This window comes from Rhinatrema bivittatum, chromosome 8 (assembly GCF_901001135.1).
Source record: "Rhinatrema bivittatum chromosome 8, aRhiBiv1.1, whole genome shotgun sequence".
NCBI classification, from domain to species: domain Eukaryota; kingdom Metazoa; phylum Chordata; class Amphibia; order Gymnophiona; family Rhinatrematidae; genus Rhinatrema; species Rhinatrema bivittatum.
Window position 1 is genome coordinate 152,848,995 of NC_042622.1, and position 23,870 is coordinate 152,872,864.

The window sequence follows — 23,870 nt, forward strand, 5'->3', positions numbered from 1 at the left end:
TATTGAAATCAGACTATTTGTTTTGATTTTAATCATACAATACAAAAGAAACAAGTTTAAAATATAAACATTACAGCAATTTTTCTGTAACTGATGATTTTTCCCTCCTTCCACTCTGCATAAGCAATATTGAGGTGCCTGTGAAATTTAAAAAAAGACAGGTGCAGACAGTTTTGAAAATGATACAACATGATGAAAGAAAGCAGACCATAGACGCGCACAAAATGTAAAAAATATATTAAAAGAAATGGCCCTCTTGAGACTTCCTCCAAAACAAGTTAATTCTTTTAACAGCAATCAGAACAAATATTACTATACGGCAACTGTGCCATTGTCATATTCTGAGCTTCCAATTACAGTTCATCTGTGAAGTAACTGGGTATAAAAAAAAGCAAAAGTGTTGCTAAATAGATCAGGGCTAGCAATCACAGATCAGCCACACAGCAAACTTTAAAGAGGAGAAATGTGACTTTGTGATGTGGTTGTTCTTTATAGGTGCAATCTCACAAACAACACAAAATCTAAGTCTCCAAACCTAGAAAGAAGAGTGTCTTAGTGATTAGAGCAGCAGGCTGAGAATCAGGGAAGCCAAGGTTCAAATCCTGCCTCTCCCATGGATGTTCTTTGTGACCTTGGGCAAGTCACTTTGCCTTCTATTTGCTCAACTACCAATTGAGGCTTCTATTTATTAAGGTGTGATATGGCTACAATGCACGTTAAACGTGGGATATTTGCATGCAAATCCATACAAAGCAGCTCATGTATACCTAATCCTATACAAGAAAAATTCACCCCCATTATTTTATTACGTTTGAGGGAGGTGTAGTTATTTTGCCATGGGAGCAGTGGGAAACTAGTGCAGGGCCCTGATGGTTCTGCAGTAAAATGTAAAGGGCCATGTGGCTTGAAACTCACTTCCCCCCAAACCAGTGAAAATGCCCCAGGGGTCTTTGGAGACCTCCACCTACCCCTGACACCTTCTGAGGTGCCAGTGATCCCAAAAAGGAAAAAAAAAAAGTGTGACACCCCGTCCCCTTCCCAAACCTCTCCCTTTTGTCTTAAAAGAACCCAGCACCTGCCCCAGGCAAAATCCCCCCTTTTCCATTAACCCTTCTCCCAGTATCCCCCATCCCCTCTCCCTGCTCAAAACGTGAAGAAATCTGTAAAGGTCTAGTGTTTCCCCCAAGACCCTCCCTCTACCCCCTACCAGAAAAAAAAACCCAAGGAACATTTGTGGGAGACAGGTTCTTAGCCCAGCTGCTCTAACCACTATCCTAGATCTCCAAATACACTCGATATATATTATCTTTGGCTGCCAGTAAAAATAGCCTGTTTTTTCAGTTACAAGCAAACCTAATCACTGACCTGCCTCATCCTGCCACAGCTAGCCACTTCTATTTTCATGTGTGAGCAGCCAAGGCCACAATCCCGAAGCCTCTGCCACCCCACGAGATTAACTTTAGACCTACTTTCCTTCCCCAGGCTACTGAAGTATGCTGTAAAGTAACCGTAAGGAAAGTCTGAAAACACTTGCATCAGATTTATAATTTACAGCCTAACTCAATCATAAATCCTAACTCTGCCACTGACTCTGTGTGCGATGTTAGGGGGCGAGTCATTGTCTCCCAGTACTTCAGATCTAATCCCCACTCTGTATGTAGCCTCAATTAACCTATGGGTGGCAGCATCATTACTCAGTCTTCCCCTCTCTATGGTTTGGAAGCCATCGTGCAGGTTAGGAACCAAAATCAGTTGATAACCTCTGCCCCTCAGAGGACACCGCATCTGTGTATCTGAAATACTACACTAAAGAGCAATACAAAATTTGCTAAACAAATTTAAATTATTATTAAAACTGTTACTGCATATAACAAATTTATCTCAGGTTGTTTCTTGGCTACTGTACTCTTAGTTGCAACACTGCTCCCCTTGCTGCAGCCTATCAAAGAGCAGCTTCCCTCAGATGGCATCAAGTAGGGAAGAAGGGCTGCTTTGGATAGGGAGCAAGAGCTCCTGGGATAAGCCACCTCGAAAAGTGGCAAGAAAATTACATTTTTTTTCAAAACTTCTGACAGGTGAAAAGCGCTACATAATACCATTATACGCGCACTGGAGAAGGTGGAGGGCAGCTTTGGCACCTCAGATCTTAAGAAGATCATAGGCAATTTAGTAAGGAGAAAAGGAGTAATTTTTTAAATTAAAAGGAAAAACAGACAAAGCAATTTTGGGTTGCGATAACAGCACCATTGAAAAAAAGAGGACCTGAATAGTCCAAAAAGTTCTTATCTATAAATATTTGTTTGCCTTAGAAAAGGTATTATCATTACCTAAATGGCTTGCCAATTTTTTTTTTACATAATTTATTTTCCAGCCTGATGTGACTTGATGCACTTAGCCCACTCCACAGCAGCATTCCAGTCCCAATTCTTTAACCATCTGATTTCATTTTTTTGGTCTTGGAAGTAGACTGTGATGTCCTTTGGTGAAAATAAGTGAGTGTAAGGTACTGTATATATGACAGAAGGTCTGTGCCTTCTAGTTCCCACTTTCTAAATGGAAAAAGAATTTGCTTGGAGTTTTACTTTCCTTGCTCTCATATGCTGATGTAGTAAGTTGTATGGCTGTGTGTAGCTTTTGGAATGTAAAAACTTCCGATTTAACAAAGTGTTTAGCACACAAAAAATGTGTGCCCAAATGTGAGCACAAATATACACACAAATTAGCACTCCCCTATGCAAATCCCATGTTAATTGAGGCATTAGCTATCACTCCCCAATGCAGAGAGGTGTATAGACTTAACTCAGGTTTCTTAATGCTGGAAATGTAACTTTTGGTTAGAGCAAGAGTAGTTTCTGTGGCTAGTATTAGTCTAAGTGGCTGAATCTGAAGTTTGAAGAGCAGGGGTCCTGTACTCTGGATTTATGCACAGAAAACATGATTTGTGTGCCTATCATGTTTTATACGCACTAACTATATTTTTGTGCGCACATGTTTCAGTTACCATATCATTGGGAGTTTACTCTTATGTTAAAAAAAAAAAAGTTAAGAAAATATGTACTGAGCTTCAGCGCACATTTATTTTTTCTCACATAGAAAATATAATGGCAGAAAAAAAACCCCATCAAGCTATCTAGTTTGCCCATCTACACCAACTATTCAGCTTTACAATCTCTCCCCCAGAAATCCTCTGTTTATTCCATGCTTTCTTGAATTCAGATACTGTTCTTTTCTCCACCACCTCCATGGAGAGGCTGTTCCATGCATCCACTACTCTCTCTGTAAAGGAATGTTTCCTTAGATTACTCTTGAGTCTACCACTTTTCACCCTCATCCCATGACCCCTCATTCTTGAACCTCCTTTCCATTGAAAAAGGCTCACCTCCTGTGATTGAAAACTTTGGAGATATTTAAACGTCTATCATATCTCCTCTATCTTGCCTTTCCTCTAGCGTTTCCATGTCTAAATCTTTGACTCTGTCACCATATGCTTTAGAACAAAGACCACTGACCATTTTAGTAGCCACCCTCTTGCCAGATGCCAACGGTTTATACTCTTTTGAAGGTGTGGCCTCCAGAACTGTACACAGTATTCCAAATGAGGTCTCACCTGGGAGACCTCACCTGGGAGCAATATCACCTTTTTTCTGCCATTTTTCTCCCAATGCACCCAAGCATATGTCTGGCATTTGCCATTGCCTTATTCACCTGTTTTGGCTACCTTATGATAACCCAAGCTTATTACATCAGGCTCCCAGTTATTACAATGGCTACAAACTTCTGTATGGGGGAAGTGCCTTCAAGGACATCACAGTCACACAGATAAACCTGTTGTCTTAAGAGAGAGGGATAGGCATGGAAATGAGCTAAGATTCACATAAATGGTGAGAAGCTACTAGAGAATCAAGAACAGGCCAAAATAATTTCCCCACCACCCCAAACATTTAAACTCATTGGTTCATCTTTAAATAGCAAGTTTTCAGCTGAGGTTTCTTTGTGGTGTTGCAAGAACATGGAAAAAGGTAACTAGAAATGCTTGAAAGGCTTGCATCCTAAATGTTTCTTTTTTTCTTATAAAGGTTTTGACTGCCTCTAGCCCACAGGAAGCAAGGCACTCCAGTGTTTTATGGACCAGGTCCCTGCTCCCTGATACAAATATCCCACAGTAGACAGTTTGACTTGAGGTGTCACAGGAACAGCAGGTACCTTTTGAAAAATGTCTAAAAACACACCTGAAGAGCTTAAGAAAAAGTCTGGTACCTGCTAATCCCTTCATTTCACAGCTGAACGTGTCAATTTACCAATTGCTGCTCTTTTCTGTAAACACTGGTATCATTTGGAGACACCTGCTGTGAACCTTTTAATTGGCATTTTCATGTCTACTCAAAAAATTACTCTATATTTCTAGACCTAAACAAGGATGGTTATGCTGCTTGTACTTTGAAAATTATCATTTAATTCTTTTAACACATGAAAATGGATTCTAAAATATTAGAATTTCTAACAAATAAAATTCAGAATTTTAAGACATTCCCTTATGTTTGAGAAAGGGAAGTGATGCAGGACAGAATTCAGTAGACTAATATGGAGATCTGAGACCTTAACAGACAAAAGGGGTAGGAGGCATTGAAATATTATCCAAGTGCAGAATCTCAATACGAGGAAATAAATCTGAAAATCTCTGATGGTCAAAAAGAGTGGAGGTGAAGGAAGAAGGCCATTGATCTTTGTCTCCGCCTTCCCTTCCCAACTAATGATCTGGTAAAGTCTAATATGAATAATTTTTTTAAATTATTGTTTTTGTATTATTATTTACCCATGACAATCTGCATTTTGCTGAGAAGGCATGAGAAGGGAAGGCTGATTCTGAAATAAGCATGAAAAAACACGTGAGAGAAATGTAAGGTTCACCAGCACAAACCTCTTATTTTACTTCTCCAGTCAAAAAAGAAAAAAAAACAGACCACAAAAAAAAATAAAATTAAAAAAAAAAAAGATAAAACTTTTTCTGGTTCTGTTACAAATATGTCTTTTTGTTTCTCCAGTTCTCCTTCCTGGAACACGGCAAATTAAAAGAAGGTAAAATGTGGAGAAGTTAAGAGTCATAGTCGTCCTCATCGTCTTCATCCTGTACAGGGGCAGGGGGCAGGGGCGCTGGTGCCATCGAAGAAGGTAGAGCCATGCCGGACTGGGAGCCAAAGTGCAAATATTCTGCTTGAGGACTGAAGCCCCCTCTCCCCAGGACCAGGGAGGAGGAGGAAGAGAACAGCCATGAGGAAAGATGGAGTGAGAAAGAAAAGCAGAAGACAGGGAAGAAGAGGAGGAAATGTAGATGAAGAGAGAGAGGAGGAAGAAGAAAGGGAAAAAGGAGAGAAAGAGCAGAATGGAAAGGAAGGAGGGAAAGAAAGAGGACAATTAGAAGAAAACACTAGGAATCCCGTTCCTCCACCCATTCTTCTTTCCCACCTGCATTGGCCCAGTCATTTCCCCACCCCATCCAAACCAACCACTTCCCCTCATTCCTCTTCCACCCACATTGACCCTGACTGAATTCCACAGTCCACCCACTCTGGGTAATAAAGGAAAATTGGTTTCTTACCTGATAATTTTCGTTCCTGTAGTACCAAGGATCAGTCCAGACACCTGGGTTGTGACTCCGCACCAGCAGATGGAGACAGAGCAAAACTTGTCGGGCATCCCTACATATAGTAAGGTGCCACCCACAGCTCGTCAGTCTTACGTAATGTCAAAGCACAACATTGAACTTCAACTAACTAACTAGATGGCCCGAAACCCCAGGCCAAATCCACAGAACCCCCGGCTGGATCAGAACTACCAGAACCAGAGGCCTCAACAACTTACAAGAAAACAAACATAGAGTGCCAACCGAGCGGACTCTCTTCTGCAGAACTCCCAACCAAACAGACTATACGGGCGGGATCCTGGACTGATCCTTGGTACTACAGGAACGAAAATTATCAGGTAAGAAACCAATTTTCCTTTCCCTGTACGTACCAGGATCAGTCCAGACACCTGGGATGTACCAGAGCTGAATTACCGAGGGTGGGCACTAGAGAGTCCCGCTCGCAGAACTCTCTCTCCGAAACCCCCTGAATCCAGGCCCCGAACATCCACACGGTAGTGTCTAGCAAACGTATGCAGTGACTTCCAAGTCGCTGCTCTGCAAATCTCTTGTGGCGACACGTGGGAAGATTCCGCCCACGATGCAGCTTGTGCTCGCGTCGAGTGAGCCCGAAGACCCGCCGGAACAGACTTCCCCTTCAGAATGTACGCTGAAGCAATGGCCTCCTTGAGCCAGCGCGCAATCGTGGTACGGGAAGCTGCCCCACCACGTTTTGGCCCCGAGCACAAAACGAATAGATGATCCGACACCCGAAAAGCATTCGTGACTTCCAGATAACGGAGCAGCACTCTGCGGACATCTAGCTTCTTCAACAGTCTAGCATCAGGATCAGACCGCTCCCCTTCTGGAAAAGCGGGCAGCTCAACCGTCTGGTTCAAATGAAAAGCTGAAACCACCTTAGGAAGGAAGGAGGGAACCGTCCTTAACGAGACGCCTGCCGCAGAAAAGCGCAAGAAAGGCTCCCTACAAGACAACGCCTGTAGTTCGGAAACATGCCGTGCCGACGCAATTGCCACAAGAAACACCGTCTTGAGAGTAAGGTCCTTAAGCGTCGCCCATCTCAGAGGCTCAAAAGGGGATGAACACAGAGCGGAAAGAACCCAATTCAGATTCCAAGAAGGACATGGCGAACGCAAAGGTGGCCGCAAATGTTTGGCTCCCCGAAGAAAACGCGCCACATCCGGGTGCTGCGCCAAGGACCTTCCGCGCACCTTACCTCTGAGACACCCAAGCGCCGCCACCTGGACCTTAAGAGTACTGCAAGACAGCCCCTTTGCAAGTCCAGACTGAAGAAATGCAAGAACATCCGGGACGGAGGGCCGCACAGGATTCAACTCCCGAACTCTACACCAGTCCTCAAACACTGTCCACACCCGAACGTAGGCAAAGGACGTGGACCGCTTTCTAGAACTCAGCAATGTGGCTACCACCGCATCCGAATATCCTTTATCCTTCAAGCGTTTCCTCTCAAAAGCCAGGCCGCGAGACAGAAGTGATCCGCGTCCTCCAAACAGACGGGCCCTTGCCGCAGGAGCGCCGCTTCCCCGCGGAACCGGAGAGGAGGTTCCCGTGCCAAATGGAGGAGGTCCGCGAACCACGGACGCCGTGGCCATTCAGGCGCTATCAAGACCACCTCTGCGGGATGCATCTCTATGCGCCGAAGAATCTTGCCTATCAGAGGCCATGGAGGAAACACATACAGCAGAACGTTTGTGGGCCAGGGGAGGACCAGAGCATCCACCCCTTCGGCCCCCCATTCTCTTCTTCGACTGAAGAACCGCGGGGCTTTGGCGTTCTGAGCTGTGGCCATCAGATCCATGCGTGGCGTTCCCCACCGCTCGCAGAGGAGGTGGTAAGCTCCCTCCGACAGCTCCCATTCCCCGGGATCCAAGCGATGTCGGCTGAGAAAATCCGCTTGGACATTGTCTACGCCGGCGATGTGGGAAGCCGCGATGCTGCTTAGATGTCTTTCCGCCCAGTGCATCAGTTGCTGCGTCTGCTCCGCGACAGCCCGGCTCCTCGTTCCTCCCTGGCGATTGATGTACGCCACTGTGGTCGCATTGTCCGACAACACTCGGACCGCTTTCCCCCGAACCAAAGGGAGAAAGGACTGCAGCGCCAACAAGACCGCTCTGGTCTCCAAGCAATTGATGGACCACTGTGACTGAGCCGTGGACCACTGTCCCTGCACCGAGCGGCCCATGCACACCGCCCCCCAGCCGGATAAGCTGGCATCCGTAGTGACTACTGTCCAGGTGGGCATGAGCAGAGACACTCCGCGGGTCAGATTGCTTGAGCTGAGCCACCACTGTAGACTGGATCTCGCAGGATCCGTGAGTGGAAGTGGCATGTGAAAATCCCCCGACACTGGTCGCCAGCGGGAGAGCAATGCGGATTGCAATGGCCGTAGATGAGCAAACGCCCAGGGAACCAGGGACAACATCGACGCCATCGATCCCAACACCATGAGATGATCGCAGACCAATGGGCACCGCAGGGACATCAACCTGCGTACCTGGCTCTGAAGCTTGCACACCCGCTCCTGGGACAAAAACACTCTGCCCTGCTTCGTGTCGAATAGCGCTCCCAGGTAATGCAGCGTCTGGGTGGGGACGAGGCGACTCTTGGCGAGATTGACCACCCAGCCGAGAGAACGCAAGAGTTGCAGGACTCTTTCGACCGCCTGTCGGCATCGACTCTCCGTTTTGGCCCGGATGAGCCAGTCGTCCAAGTAGGGATGCACCAGGAACCCCTCCTTGCGAAGCTCGGCTGCCACCACCACCATTACCTTTGTAAACGTCCGCGGAGCGGTGGCGAGGCCGAAGGGGAGAGCTTTGAACTGATAATGCCGGCCCAGGATACAGAAGCGTAGAAACAGCTGATGGTCTGGCCGAATGCCTATATGCAGGTAAGCCTCCGTGAGGTCCAAGGACGCCAGAAACTCCCCTGGCCGTACAGCGGCGATCACCGACCGAATAGTTTCCATTTTGAAGCGTGGAACGCGAAGACACCTGTTGACCCTTTTCAGATCTAAGATGGGTCTGAAGGTACCTTCCTTCTTTGGCACAATGAAGTAGATGGAGTACCTTCCTCGACGGAGTTGTCCCGGGGGAACGGGTATTACTGCACCCAGGTCTTGCAGCCGCTCCAGCGTATCCCGGACGGCCGCTTGCTTGCCTCGACCCTTGCAAGGGGAGACCAAGAACTTGTCCGCTGGAATCCTTGCAAAATCTAACGCGTAGCCTTGACTTATCACTGAAAGGACCCACTGATCCGTCGTTATCCTGGTCCATTCCCCGTAGAAGCGCTCCAACCTGGCTCCCACGTGCGGCACAGCCGGAGGAGCAGGCGGCCAGGAACGGACCAGCCTTACTTCATTGTGAGGCTTTCGGCCCCGATCCGGATCCGTCTCGCCTCCCAAATTTTCTGCCGCGAAAGGACTGAGACCACGAAGATGTTCTCGAGGAACCAGAGCCAGCTCGATAGGCGGGCCCAGACGACCTCTGCTGCCGTGACTTCCGTGGACCCCGAAAACGGGCCCTACCAGAGAAGGATGTCCTGCTTCGGTGCCTATCCTCAGGCAACTTGAACGCCCGGTTCTCTCCCAGAGACTGCATCAGGTCGTCCAGCTCCTTACCGAACAGCAGCTTCCCTTTGAACGGAAGGGCTCCCAGATGAGCCTTCGAGGACCCATCCGCCGCCCAATTCCGTAGCCACAGTAACCGGCGGGCCGAAACCGCCGAGACCATGGCCCTGGCCGACGTCCGAAGAAGGTCATGCATTGCGTCCGCACTATAAGCGATCACCGCCTCTAGGTGATCTGCTTGTGTCGCTTCATCTCCCGAAAGCCCTGCGTTGGCCTGGAGCACCTGAGCCCAGCGCAACCCGGCTCGTAACGCAAAATTACTGCAGATAGCCGCGCGGACTCCCAAGGCTGACGCTTCGAAAACCTTCTTGAGCTGTGCTTCGAGCTTCCGATCCTGGATATCCTTAAGAGCCGTAGCCCCGGTAACTGGAATCGTGGATCGCTTCGTCACTGCCGAGACCGCAGCATCCACCCTGGGAAAACGTAACATCTCCAGAGCGTCCTCCGGCAAGGGATACAACTTATCCATCGCTTTACTGACCTTCAGGCCCAATTCCGGAGTATCCCATTCTCGGAACAGAATATCGGTCGCCGAGAAGTGAAAAGGAAAAGCCACCGCCGGTCCAGTTAGGCCTAACAGCACAGGATCCATCTTGGCGTCTGACCTAGCGGCGTCCGACCGAGACACCACCGGGGGGGCATCTACTCCCACTTCATGCAGAATGGCCGGGATCAGCGGAGCCAGCTCCTCCTTCCTGAACAACCGGACGACCTTGGGGTCGTCTCCTTCTACGGCTGGCGTTCCCTTGGCCGTCCCCGGGCCTCCCGCCTCCGGGTCGGCTGGCGCGTCCGGTCCCCTCGGATTCTCGTCCGGCTCGTCCCCTGCCGATGAGACCGAATCCGACTCGGTGTCCTGGGGGATCCGCCTCAAGGACCGACGCTCCCTGGGCGGGTCCGCGGGCCTCCTGATGGCCTCCCCCGCCCGTTTCTTTCGATGGCCGGCCTTGCCGGGCTTCCTCTTCCGTTTTGAGCTTTTGTACTTCAGCAACTGATGCAATAGTCCCACGATACCGGGAGATAAGGAGGCCTCCGAATCCGAGGAAGCCTCCTCAGAAGGGCAACTCGCAGGCGATCCGTCCCCCCCCCGGGGGAGCCCCCCCGGGGGCCCGCTGCTGCGGGGAAAGTGCAGGCGGCAACGCGGCCTGCTCCACTGCCTTCCTTGTTGCCTCACGAACCGTGTCCAAGATGGCCGCCGTTCCCACGCTAAGCGGGAACGGCTCTGAGCTGCCTCCGGCATTGGGTCCTTCTCGCGGCGGTGAACGCAGCGGCCGAGTCCGGACTCCCCGACTGCTCTCGGACGGTCCTTCACCCCCCGAGACGCAAGTCGAGCAGAGCCCCTCCCTCGACACCCGCGAGCGCGCCGAGCCGCACGAGCGGCAGGAGGAACCACGCGGCATTCGCGCCCTGTGCAGCGGCGCGCGGTCGGACAGCAAGGCAAGTAAAAAACCAAACCAAACAGATTTCTACCCGCGAACACCAGGAGCGAGCGAGAGAGAGAGAGCGACCGGCCGGCACCGTAAAGCAAAGTACAACAAAATTTTTTTTTTTTTTTTTTAACTTGCTGCTGGCCCCGGTCCTGATTCTTCCTCTCCGACGGGGGTGAGTGAACCGGGCTCCCCGGTGTCAACCCCCGACGCTGCTGCCAGAAAGGGCCGGGCTCTCAGCCCTCAACAGCGGCCTCAACCAGGGGGGGATGGTCCCCTCAGAACCTTCCAACCCCCCTGGGAGGCTTGCAGGACCTGGACGGGATCTTCTTGAAAAACCCCTCAACTGCCTTATAAATAAATTCCCTTCACTTTTTCCTTTTTTTTTTTAAATCTCCTGACTAACTAACCAGGATCACCAGAGACTGTGGGTGGACCTGCCCCATCTGCTGGAGACAGAGTAAGACTGACGAGCTGTGGGTGGCACCTTACTATATGTAGGGATGCCCGACAAGTTTTGCTCTGTCTCCATCTGCTGGTGCGGAGTCACAACCCAGGTGTCTGGACTGATCCTGGTACGTACAGGGAACTCACTTCTCTTCTTTCCCCTCTCCTACCTGGCCAGAAATTCTGGACCCATTCTTGGAAATGCACACGAGTTCCTCCCAGCATTAGATATTTTCAGCCAAATTTTACCATTCTTGCTATTGATCCTTCAAAAACTAGTAGAGGAAGTAGCCATCAATGAACAGGAGTGTGTGAGAGAGAGTGTGTGTGTCTTTGTGTATATATATGAATATGAATGTGTGTGTGAGTATGAGAGTGTATGAGTGTGTGTTAACCCCAAGAGGTGGAGAGGAACTGGGCCCAGGACAGGTGGACTGGAGCTATCTGAGCATCAAGCAGATACTAATGGGTAAGGTTCAGTGAAGACAGCAACCACTTCAGTTGTGTTGCTCATTTCTTATTGGCAGGAGAGATAGAGAAAATGAGGCAAAATGCTTCCTTTAAGAAGGTGCAGAAAATGACTTAGAATGGATGATCCCTCACATCCAGCAGGAGCTGCCCTTCTTACCTCTGAAATCTACCTGTGGGCCGATTAGCAGCAGGCTGATGTGTATCGTCCTCTCCATCCATCTCGCTCTCATCTGACTCCTCCTGCACAACAAAGAACAGGAAAGAGTCAGTGTTAGATACAAGCTGGCCCCTCCTCCTCGGGCCCTTCAGGGCCTTCTGGGGCTCCTGAAGCCGTGTCCTCCTCAGAGGAGGCGGTGGAAGCAGTATCCGAGCACCGCGGATCGCCACGCGACGGCCTCTTCTCCCGAGGGGTACCCCGGGCGTCCCGGGGCCGAGCTGTCCTCTTCCGGGGCTGGGAGCGTCCCTCCCTGCCCCCTGAAGCTTTTCCCGACTTTTGCTTCGATTTTTTGAACTTTGCCAATTTCTTAAGCAACAGCGTGAAATCTTCGGAAAAAGACCCCTCCGACCCCGAAGAGCACTCTTCAGCACTAGGGCTCTCTGAGCCACGGGGCCTCGGGGCCTCTCCCCCCGAATTTTGAGTCTGTGGCGACAGCGAGGGAGGCTGGGCGCCATCTTGGCTCGCCTTCCTCGTGGCCTCCCTCATGGAAGATAAAATGGCTTCCGTTCCCGCGCTAAGCGGGAACGGATCAAAAGACGCGGCCTCTAATGCTCCGACGCGCGGCGGCGAGCGGGCACCTCGCGATCGACCCCCCCCGGGCGACCTCCGACGACCCCTCGCCCCCCGAGACACAGTTGGTACAGACCCCGTCCCGGGAAACCCCCGCACGCGCGGCAGGCCGTCCCCCTTGGCATCCTCAGCCGGCGCAACGACAAGCGGAGGAGAAAAAAACTCTCAAAAAAGGCTTCCCCCCCGGCGAAGCGCCCCGACTGAACGACGAAGAGAGAGAGAGCCGGCGCCGCGAAAAAAAACAAAGCCGCGAAAACTGCTCTTTTTTTTTTTTTTTTTTTTTTACTTAGCCGCTGGCCGAGGTCCTGCAGTCTTCTGCTCCAGCGGGGGTGAGTGAACCGGGCTCCCCGGTGTCACCCCCGATGCTGCTGCCAGTACTGGCCGGGTCCTCGACCCTCAGCAGTGGCCTCGACCAGGAGGGGATGGTCCCCTCAGGACCTTTCAAACCCTCCTGGGAGGCTCCCCCGACGGGAGACTTCACTTCCTTCTTCTTTAGCTTTTAACTTTTTTTTTTTAAACCAACTCCACTAACAACTTTTTTTTTTTTTAATTATCCCTGACTGACTATCACAAGCAACGAACCCTCAGGGATCCCAGAGACTGTGGGTGGACCTGCCCCATCTGCTGGAGACAGAGAAAGACTGAGGGGCTGTGGGTGGCACCTTACTATATGTAGGGAGCCCGTCAAGTTTTGCTCTGTCTCCATCTGCTGGTGCGGAGTCACAACCCAGGTGTCTGGACTGATCCGGGTACGTACAGGGAATTATTGTATTTTCATAAGGAGGGCTATTGTAGAAGAGAGCGTTTATGTTGCTGTTACTGAGATGACACCAGAAATATCTTTTGTATGGTAAATTGAATGGGGAATGTCCTAGTTCTGTTCTGTAGCCATTGTTGGGGGGATCAGGTTGGATCCTGAAGATACAGAGTGCATGTTTACATTTAGCCCCATGACGATCATATGTTTAGTGTGTCGCGCATGTGAGAACCATCTGTCAGATGTGTCCCGACAGAAAAAAGGTTGAGAACCACTGCAATAGAGGATAGAATCAAGGAACTTGGTGAGAGTTGTACATTTCCCTCCACATCCATATCCGGGGGGGGGGGGGGGGGGGCATGCCAGCATGGATTGTTCTGGAATGGAATGCAACATTACAAGAGCATTATCAGCACAGACCCTCACTTAATGCTAGAAACAGTCTGAGTAAATAACCTCTATTCTGAACAAATTCTAATGTCTTGGTCACAAAGCCTAATTATTACAATGTCAAGAGTCCTTCAAACAGTACAATCACTTGGAAAATTGATATAAAAGATTTCTCAAGTGAGTTGCCAAAGGTGGTGAGTGGCAAAACAGTATGTAATGTAAGAAACCCACCACTCCCTTCTACAAATCTATGTTGGAAAGCATTCCTGAAGCCATGCCTTCCCACATAATTTTACCATTTTGTTTAAATTTCCAGGGCTTTTGTTTTCCTGGAAAGTCCCCTGCTAGCATCTGTGAACTGCCAGGCTTCTCTCTCCATTCCTGTTCAACTATGCATGTGGTAACCCCCAGATTCTGCCATTCATACAATAGAAGCATGGCTACAAACTGGCAGATGTTTATGTTTATTATCTAACAAGCACGCTCACAGTTATTCTTAAAATGGACCCTCTTCCTCCAATCCAAAAAAGTATTTTTGTACTAAAATTCTGAGAAAATACCAATTCTGAGAAAGAACTGGTTGAATATTTTAACAAGAGGGATAGAAGACTATTATGTCGCACTCAAAACTGACAGTGTCACAGTGCGAGAGCCCTTGCACTGTGGTGAGGTTGGTGCTGCCCAACTGGTGACTCAGAGGGGTCCCCCATCGACAGCAGGCAGACTTGCAGGAAGTGGGACCAGGTCTAAGCTTCACCTTTACCAGCCCCTTCTTTCGCATGTTGAGCTCTTGGATTCAAGGGCGGTAGGACTTAGACAAAGGTACTGTATAGATCAGGGAGGCGGCACACAGGCATGGTTGAGATGCAGGCAGCAGTCAGGACAGGCAGAGATCAAGCATAGTCAGAACCAAGAATCAGTCAGAGAGGACAGAACAAGAGAGACAAGGACCAGGGCACACAAGACGTGGAATGGAACAGAAAGACAGGCGGCCTGACTAGACCAACAAGGCAGGGAAAAGTACAAGAAAGACAAGGAGCAGGACAAGAGCAAGGCAGGGGGACCAGAAGCTGGACAAGGAGTTAAGCAGGAACCATGGAAGGAGGAGGAAAAGCAGGACAGAAGATAGGCAGACACAATGAAGAAAAGTACCACATTCTGCAGACAATGCAGGAGGACCTGTTGCTGAGGTGCTGGGTGATGGAACTGAGCTTCCTTATATACCAGAACTGGGATGGCATATTCACTCAGCACCCACAGGAAATGCTGGCTGCATGGTCTATAAAAGAGCTACAGGAAGTGCAGGTGGTTTCAATCAGACGCAAGGATCCAGCATGCTGTAGGAAGCTATGCCAGGAGTGTAGAGGTAAGGGGCGTTAGAGACTGCAAGAATGTGGCACTGCTGATTTAATTCCTCGCCCTTCCTAGAAGTACTTAAAGCCCTGATTTCCCTTCTGCTCTGTGCTCCTCATGAAGTTCTTGATGGCTCCAGGTTTAATTAACCTTGGCTGAGAAGAGGAGGGTTTTGGGACAAGAACTTCCCAACTTGCCCAATGTTGGGGAAGTGATGCAGAGAGATTTTAAAGTGGAGCCACAACTCTTTCACACTCACCTCCAGATCAGAGTCTGTCCCTGACTGCTCTTTGTTTTTTCCTTTCATGCCCGTGCTTCCATTTTTCTTCCCGCTGCCTGGCTTCCTTCCTCTGACAGGGTAGAGAGAGGGAGATGAAGGATGGGGAAAAATGAGGAAGGTAGAATTGAAATCAATCGAATATATTAAACATATAAATGTAATATAGTTAAAGCAGTGTAAGAGGCAGACTAGGTTATATAATAATGTAGTAGATGATGGCAGAAAAAGACCATCCAGTCTGCTCAATTATATCTGTCAATACTGCTAGGGGGACATATCCTAGTTGCCAGCCATAGAGTGTGACTGCTTGAAAGATATTTTCCTTGTACAAGAAAATTTTGGTCATCTTCCTTATTTGTTCTCTATCAAAAGCATAAAGTCCACATCCTGCACCCCTACTTTTCCATGCCAACCCATAAAACTTTACAATAATCTAAATAGCTACCAAAACTAGTGTAGCCACTGCAGGAACATCCAGTCTCCTAGGTCTCCCAGGTAGCCTCCTCAGATAGACACAGCTATGTGAGCACCTGTGATTTCTCTAGGATTTCTAGTTATTATTCTTGTAGTCTGCCAGACAGACCCAGCTGCTAGATTAATCCTGTTATCACAGCCCAATCTAAATATCAACCCATATTAGTGTGGTTGTTGCCCAACCATTGGTTTCCTAGGTTCCCTGTTCAGCCTACCAGACAAATCCGGCTATGTAAGTGCCTGTATTTCTGATATTGCACATTACCCAATTTATTATCCATTCTGGCAGCCCCAAAAATTGTCACTGAATCATTCAACAAGGGCATTAATACTTAAAGTAAAAGTTTCTTACCTGTAGCAGGTAAGACATAAGTCTTCACAGGTTGGTGATGTCATCAAAGCCCCAGTTGGAAGCTTTGACTTCATGGCTTCTAGAGCTTTCCAGAAGCTCTACCTAGCATGTGCAGGATTGTCTTGCATCATGTGGACCAGTTTAGTTCTTTACATAAGCTAATAAAAGACCAACCCCTGGGGGAGGTATGTGGAATCTGTGAGGACTTACAGCCTGCTGATCTCAGAGAACACCTGCTACAGGTAACAACTTTCACTGATGCTGAGTCCTCACAAGTAGGGAATCCCTAGCTACAGGCTGCTTTAAACACAAAAGGGGAAATTCAACATAAACAGTGAAAATGAATACAGACATGTTTTTGTTAGCAATAGGCCATTTTACAATTTTTAATTTTGGTTTTTTTAATTAGAAGGCAACCTGGAAATAAAAATAATGGGTCCCTTGGGGATGGGTGGGTGTGGGATGTAGGTGAATTCCAAACCTCAAATAAACATTTCAGAATGGACTGACCAAACCTATTGTTGTGAGGGAAGCCCCAATCCAAACAGTTATGAGATGTGAACGTGTGGATTGAACTCCATGATTTAGCTTTACAGATCTTTTCCATGAAGGCTGACCTTAGATGGGCCACCAACATGGCTTTAACATTGACATACCTCTATATATAGTCAAGCTTGGCCAGGTGGAACAGAAAGAGTTGAGATCTGCTATTCAATTAGGCAGTTTCTGTTTGGCTATGGCAATTCCAGGTTTATTTGGATCAAAAGAAACAAAAAGCTAAGTGGGCTTTCTAAGGGCTTCAGTATACCTCAGATAGAAATGCTAACACACTTTTGCATTCCAAACTGTATAGGGCCTGTTAAACTTTGTGGACATGTGGCTTGGGAGAAAATACTGGAAAGGCAATTGACTGGTGACGGCAGAAAAAAAAACACACTACTGTTGGATGGAAATCAGGATGCGTATGAGGAACCACTCTATTATAAAGAGGCTTTGTATAAGGTAGATAAGTCTCTAGGGCCTGGAGCTCGCCGAGTCTGCATGACCACCACCAAACATATGACCTTCCAGGTCAGGTACTTCAGCTCACAAAAATCTAATGGCTCAAATGGAGCTTTCATCAGTGAGGATAGTACCATGTTGAAGTTCCAAGAGAGAGTTGGAGGTTTTAGGGAAAGTTTCAATAAAAGCAAACCTTTTATGAATCCAATAACTAAAAGCTATGAGGAAATGGATTTACCTTTTACATGGTGGTGGTAAGTACCAAATGCAGTGAGGTGAACTTATCAGATTTAGTCTTGAGACTCAGCTCTCAAAGATGTGGAAGGTATTCAAGAAGTTTTTGTGTGAAGAGGAGAAAGGGTCTAGAGTCTTTTTCCTAACAGCAGATCACAAATCTTCTCCACTTAAACCCAAAGACCTTCTAGAAGTTAGAAGGGCTTAAGAGACCTCATCCAGCAGATTCAAGTACTATTCTCTCAACATCCAGGCTGTGAGGGCTAGGGACCTGATGTTGGGATGGAGTAAGTTCCCTGATTCTGTGTGATGAGTGTGGAACAATTCCCCAAATGAACTGGATTTCAGATGGACAAGTCCTGAAGAAGAAGGAACAAAATCTGTCTCAGCCAATATAGGACAATGAGAATCATAGCTCCCCTGTCTCTTCTGAGTTTCAAGAGAGTCTCCATCACTAAAGGAGTTAGAGGATATGCATACAGAATATAAGAACATAAGAACATAATCTAGGGAGAAGGTGTCCAAGTCTAATTTACCCTCTGACCCTTTTTTCAAACAATACGGAGAGGCTTTCTTGTTTAGAGGAGATGCAAACAGATCTACATTGGGTGTTCCCCATTTGCAGAATATCTGGTTTGTTATGCCATTGTCCAAGTACAATTTGTGTGGTTTCAGGTATCTGCTCTGTTTGTCTGCTAGGGGTATTCTCCTTGCCTGGCAGTTATGTGACTCTTAGGATCATCATAAGTCGAATAGATCAAGTATTTTTCATATGCCTAACCCCTGTACACTAGTGCTTTTAGGTTGCCAGATGCCATTTGATGATGATTATCTGAAATGGCTTTGACCTTTTCCAGTATGTTCTGCAAATGTTAACTCAAAAATTTGGTAGGATGTGAGCATAGGATCCAGCTCATGCTTTTTTCTCAAAAGTGTCAAGGGTATGAGATTGTTTCCTATGGGGCACCCAAGATGTGTGTTCTTGGATCTCTTAGCTCTTTTGAAAGCTGTTTTGACTACTACAGACTGGTGTGGAAACTGTCGAATCCAGAAGCCTTTAGGACTCAATATATCGTGTCTGCCTTCTTGTTAACAGGATGCACAGAAAGGGGGTTTCCCACATCTTCATCTGTGCCTCCTTAAGGATGTCATGAATGAGGACTGCCACAATTTCCTTTGGGGGAACTGAGAAATTGGATGATATCCAAAAAGTTGAGCCCTGGGTTCTGCCTCATTCTCCAAACTGTATGTCCTTAGATATTTCTCTTACAAACGTCAGAGAAAGGTAGAGCTGCAGGTGAGGGGGAGCTCTTCCTTTTCTGTAGAGGAGATGAGTCAGATGAGGAAAGGCTGAAGAGGTTAGGGCTGTTCAGCTTGGAGAAGAGACGGCTGAAGGGGGATATGGTAGAGGTCTTTAAGATCATGAGAGATCTTGAACGGGTAGATGTGAATTAGTTATTACATTTTCGGATAATTGAAGGACTAGGGGGCATTCCATGAAGTTAGCAAGTAGCACATTTAAGACTAATCAGAGAAAATTCTTTTTCACTCAATGCACAATTAAGCTCTGGAATTTGTTGCCAGAAGATGTGGTTAGTGCAGTTAGTGTATCTGGGTTCAAAAAAGGTTTGGATAAGTTCTTGGAGGAGAAGTCCATTAACGGCTATTAATCAAGTTTACTTAGGGAATAGCCACTGTTATTAATTGCATCAGTAGCATGGGATCTTCTTGGTGTTGGGTACTTGTTAGGTTCTTGTGGCCTGGTTTGTCCTCTGTTGGAAACAGGATGCTGGGCTTGATGGACCCTTGGTCTGAATCAGCATGGCAATTTCTTATGTTCTTAAGGTTCTCACCGGATGATGCTTCAGCTAACCAGATAATCCATTACAGCTGCTTACTCACTCTCTCTCCTCTTTCCTTCTCATATTTTTAAACTTTAAAAAATGCTGTTCCACAAACAGCAACAGCCAAAAGAGGCAGAGAGAGAAGGAATAAGCCTGACAGGATAAGAAAAAAAGAAATAAGGAGATCCCGTGTTCAGAAAATAGTGCCCTCTACCTTGAAAGCCCTCTGAAAAGATCTGCTGTACTAGAGAAGGACCAAACCCAGATGTGCTGCATCAGGACTGCCAGGATTCCTCTGTTAGACCAAGACCTGACTCCAGAAGCATGGGGATGCTGACTATCTGCTGAAGACAGAGAATACTGACAAGCTGAGGGAGGCATGGGATCCTATATATACAGCTCCCTGTTTCCTGCAGCAATTATATAGCAAACTTGCATAAAGATTCACATCTCTGACTATACAGAAATTCATTTTAAAAATTGACAACCATTCATGCTTTACAACAATATTTAAAAATTACCAAGTACAAAAATCAACAATTTGTATCTTGTATGTCTTAATGAGATAAACTTTTAACTATGAAATGTCACCTGTTTTGAATTGAAATAGAGGAACAATCCTTTTCATATTTTCTTAAGAAAGCCTTTGCCATCATTCCAAGCATATGAGCTTATTTATCCTAAAAATGTCAACATCAGTAGTTTGTCATGCTATTAATTATACAGAAAGATATATGCACACACAATATCACTACCAGAAAACCTAAGGCTTCAAAATGACACAAAACTCTTCAAAAAGCTACTCAAAACATGGCTATTTCAGCAAGCCTACAAAGATGGCATTGGTTAAGCTGCCATTACCATAAATCACTCATCACAACATTATACACCCCACACATCCACCCCATATACCCTCCCCGTCACTCAAGAAATAAAGTAGAATATACTATCAATATTATCAATGTCATCAATGCTATCAATGTTACCTAATACAAAATGTTACTGCTCTATTATACTTATATTTATGTGCTACCAATGTCCCGCATCCTATTATATTTATATGTTCAAATCCACCTGTTATAGTTTACCGCATCACGCTGTCTCCAACGCCCAAGATGCCTGTTATAATTACTGTTTGTTATAGTTACTGTTTTACGTTGTTTCCAAAGTTCAATATGCCCGTTATAGTTTCTGTATTTTGTTGTTATAACTGTAAACCGGAGTGAAGAACTGCTCCAAACTTCGGTATATGAAACCACACAAAATAAAAAAATAAAAAAATAAATAAATAAATAAATAAATATATATATATATATATAGATATATATATATATATATATATATATATATATATATATATATATATATTGGACACAATTACAGATACAAAAAGGGGCTGATTTAGCACAAGTCTGAAATTAGTCAGCAGTGGTGTCTGCCAGCTGTGAGAAACTAGTAGCTGTCAACTTCCAAAAACACATCTAGGTCCTTGTAATGGTGTTTAACTGGTCACATATGCTGGTGCAAGAACCTCTATATAAAGAAGAAATTCTTCTAAAGGGACATCACTTCATCCAGGAATTATATCAAATCCTCTTTGATTTGATTTAAGAGATCTTTGAGGGCTCAAAACATTCTCTCTGTCTACTCCAACTTCATCTCTCCCTTATTGTTCCCTTCAGGACAGGAGAAAGAGAAGGAATGACAGAAGAAAAATGGGCTGGATTAGGGAGCAGAGTTCCTCTTCTTTCATCTGCTACAGCCTTAGCCTAACATCATCCCCCCTTCCCTGCAGGCTGTTTCTGAGGGAAAGGGCTGGAGCAGGAGCAGAGTTGAGATTGAAAGAAGATGACCTGTAGATTTCTTCAAAATACTGAATTAGGTGGGAAAGCTTTGGGTATGATGATTCTGTGGTAGGCTGCAAATTATACAATAACAAGCTAATTTTGCATTTTCTCACACAGCCGTATCATCATAGGAGGCTAGGGACACTGCCTACATACGGTGATATCTGCAAACCAGTTGTTCTCTGCCTCCATCTTCAGGTAAGGGAGTATAACCCACTTGTCTGAACTGGTCTGACAGGATGATAAGGAAGCAAGAATTGGGGTGCGAGGGACTTTAGTGGCAAACGGTTCTTTCGAAAAGGCTAAGCTGATTAATCTGGCTTCACATACAAACAGGCAACAAAAAAATTAGCAGAGATATTAACTTGCAGTTGGAAACTAGGAACATTTTTCTGTATGACCTAGCCTTAGAGAAGGTGTTACTCTCAGGATGTGAAGTATCCTTATGCCTATGCTGATGTGCACAGAGATATCTCCCTTATCTCTCAAAGACGTCTCCAAGTATAAAAGCAGCTACATTTAGTGTATTATGTGGACTCACCTCCGTGGGACCTTCTCTCCCTCTGTGTGGTTCTCCTCCGCATCGCCTTGCATGTCAGGGACTGAGGACACCAGGTCTTTCAAGAAGTCAAATTGCTGTTCCAGTTCTATGCATTGCTTCCTATTCAATACCAGAACAGCACATGAGAGACGATACAAACACATGCTATGCCAACAGATCTACCTACTTGTTTGGTAAACATCTCTAACAATTCTGTGCTCATTTCCCATCTAGTCCCTCTTTTACTCCTGGGGGAATTCAGTACAATGCAGAATTTATGCAGAATTGCCCTGACCTGAAGAATCTACCAATCATCCCACATAATTTGGGTGGTTGTTTGGGTCACCTGGAAGAAAAATCACTGGGTCCTCACATTTCTCTCTCCCACCTTTCAAGTCCATCCCTACCAGCCAGTCAGTCTGCTTCCACCTTGCTATACTACTGCAGCCCTCCTCCTGCCCCCAGAACAGCAGGTTCCTTCCAGTATCTAGAGGCTCAGAGCAGGGCAGTGCTTGTACTCTCACACTGCTGTCACGAGTGTGAATGTGAGAAAAAAAGATCAGCATAAGAGTACCGGTACCAACAACAAACTCAATGACAACCATAAGGTAGCCAGAAGCCATCTGGTGTTCTGGAGATAGCAGGGGACTCAGGAGGACTGCACTGGCAAAGCAAGGTTGGAACACACTATCTACTGGGAGGGAGGGGTGGGCAGGGGCAGGGAAGAGAATTGGCTAATTGACTGGTTTGGGGGCAGGGTAGGATGACTGACTAGGGGACTGGCTAGCTGGTTTGGAGGGGGTGGGGAGGGGCGCAGGAGAAACAGGCTGGTTCACTGGTTTAGGGAGATAGGTTTCCTAACTGGCTAACTAGGGATAAGCTAGTCACCCTAAAAAAGAAATGTGCAAATGAACCAAAAACTTTGCAAGCTTGAGCAACATCAAATGGAAATCAACCCATGTAATGGCACCCTGCAGTTTTAATGTGAATGCCTGTGAGAATTACACTGAGGAGAATATGCTGCTATTCTTCATATTGAGCAATCTGTTTTTATCTTACAATGTTGCTGGTACTGCCGGACACAAACTTGCTGAGTCTGCAGCCTTGACAAACTCTGCAGACATGAGGCCTAGTATTGTTCACCAGATGTCTTCCAACTCAATGTCAGCCAATCCTATTCCAGTGTATTGTGGTAACATCCAATCAATATCAACGTTTGGATCCTATGCATATGTATGAAGTCCTAATGAAAGAAAAGACTTTGCACTTACATATTTGGGACTGGACTGCACTGCTGCTGCTGCCATTCATCAAACTTCACACCCGTGAACTCTGCACCTGAGACTTTACATGATGCTTAAGCCTAAGCTTCAAGACTGGGCTCCCTGCTCAACACAGCCCTGCTCCATTAACTTTGGAGTGTTTGCCAAGCTCATCCTTGCCTAAGCCCTTGCAGGCTAAGCCAGTCTTCACTTCTGTTCCTTGCCTGCTTAGCTGACAGGACCCTGATTCTCCAGAAGAATGATTTCACAGCAGCAGAGACGTCTTCATGCACTCCTGATCAGAGTAAAGCAGAGTTGCGTACCTGTAATAGGTGTTCTCTGAGGACAGCAGGATGTTAGTCCTCACACATGGGTGACATCATCAGATGTAGCCCCGATGTGGAAAACGTATATCAATGTTTCTAGAACTTTGACTAGGTACACTGAGCATGCCTAGCATGCCCTATACCACGCATCCACAGAGGGTCCCTCTCCAGTCTTGTATCATAGAATTATAAATAAAAGGTAGGAAAAACCTCAGGGTGGCGGATGGGTTTTGTGAGGACTAACATCCTGCTGTCCTCAAAGAATACCTGTTAGAGGTAAGCAACTCTTTTCTCACAGGATGAGCAGGATGATAGTCCTCACACATGGGTGAATCCATAGCTACAGGCTGCTCCCCAACACAAAAGTGGACCAACAGACACCTAACCAGGTGTCAACGGGCACAACAATGGTGCTGTTGATAACAGAGAGGGGAGACAGCCTGAACACAAATAACAGGCCCTAGGTGGGGAGAGTTGGGTTCTACACCTCAAACAGGTTCCGAAGGACAGACTGGCCGAACCTACTGTCATGTCGGCCATCCCTATCCAGACAATAGTGAGATATGAATGTGTAGAGAGAACTCCACGTTGCAGCTTTGTAAATCTCCTCCATGGGAACTGCTCGCAAGTGGGCCACTGACACTGCCATGGCTTTTCAGAATAAGCCTTTACATGACCCCCAAGATGCAGTCCTGCCTGGGTGGAACAGAAGGAGAAGCAATCTGCTAGCCAACTGTTCGGCAAAGATAATGCCCAACCTATTCCTATCAAAAGTATTAAAAATTTGGGTGG

General features: G+C 46.7%; 1 protein-coding gene across 7 annotated transcripts in view; it reads right to left on the reverse strand.

Moving 5' to 3' along the window:
• Positions 1-23,870, reverse strand: part of DRAP1 (DR1 associated protein 1) — an 88,140-nt gene continuing 64,270 nt past the window's right edge. For 2 of the 7 annotated variants that reach the window (XM_029610962.1, XM_029610964.1), the window contains exons 4-7: positions 21,491-21,610; positions 15,176-15,266; positions 11,787-11,869; positions 4,899-5,231 (exon numbers count right to left, since the gene is read on the reverse strand). In XM_029610962.1, coding sequence (XP_029466822.1) covers positions 5,093-5,231; positions 11,787-11,869; positions 15,176-15,266; positions 21,491-21,610 — 433 coding nt within the window. In that variant the 3' untranslated portion in view covers positions 4,899-5,092. Of the gene's footprint in view, positions 139-3,323; positions 4,864-4,898; positions 5,232-11,786; positions 11,870-15,175; positions 15,267-21,490; positions 21,611-23,870 lie in introns of those variants that run through there. The other 5 variants (XR_003858062.1, XM_029610965.1, XM_029610966.1 and 2 more) reach the window with 5 other exon arrangements.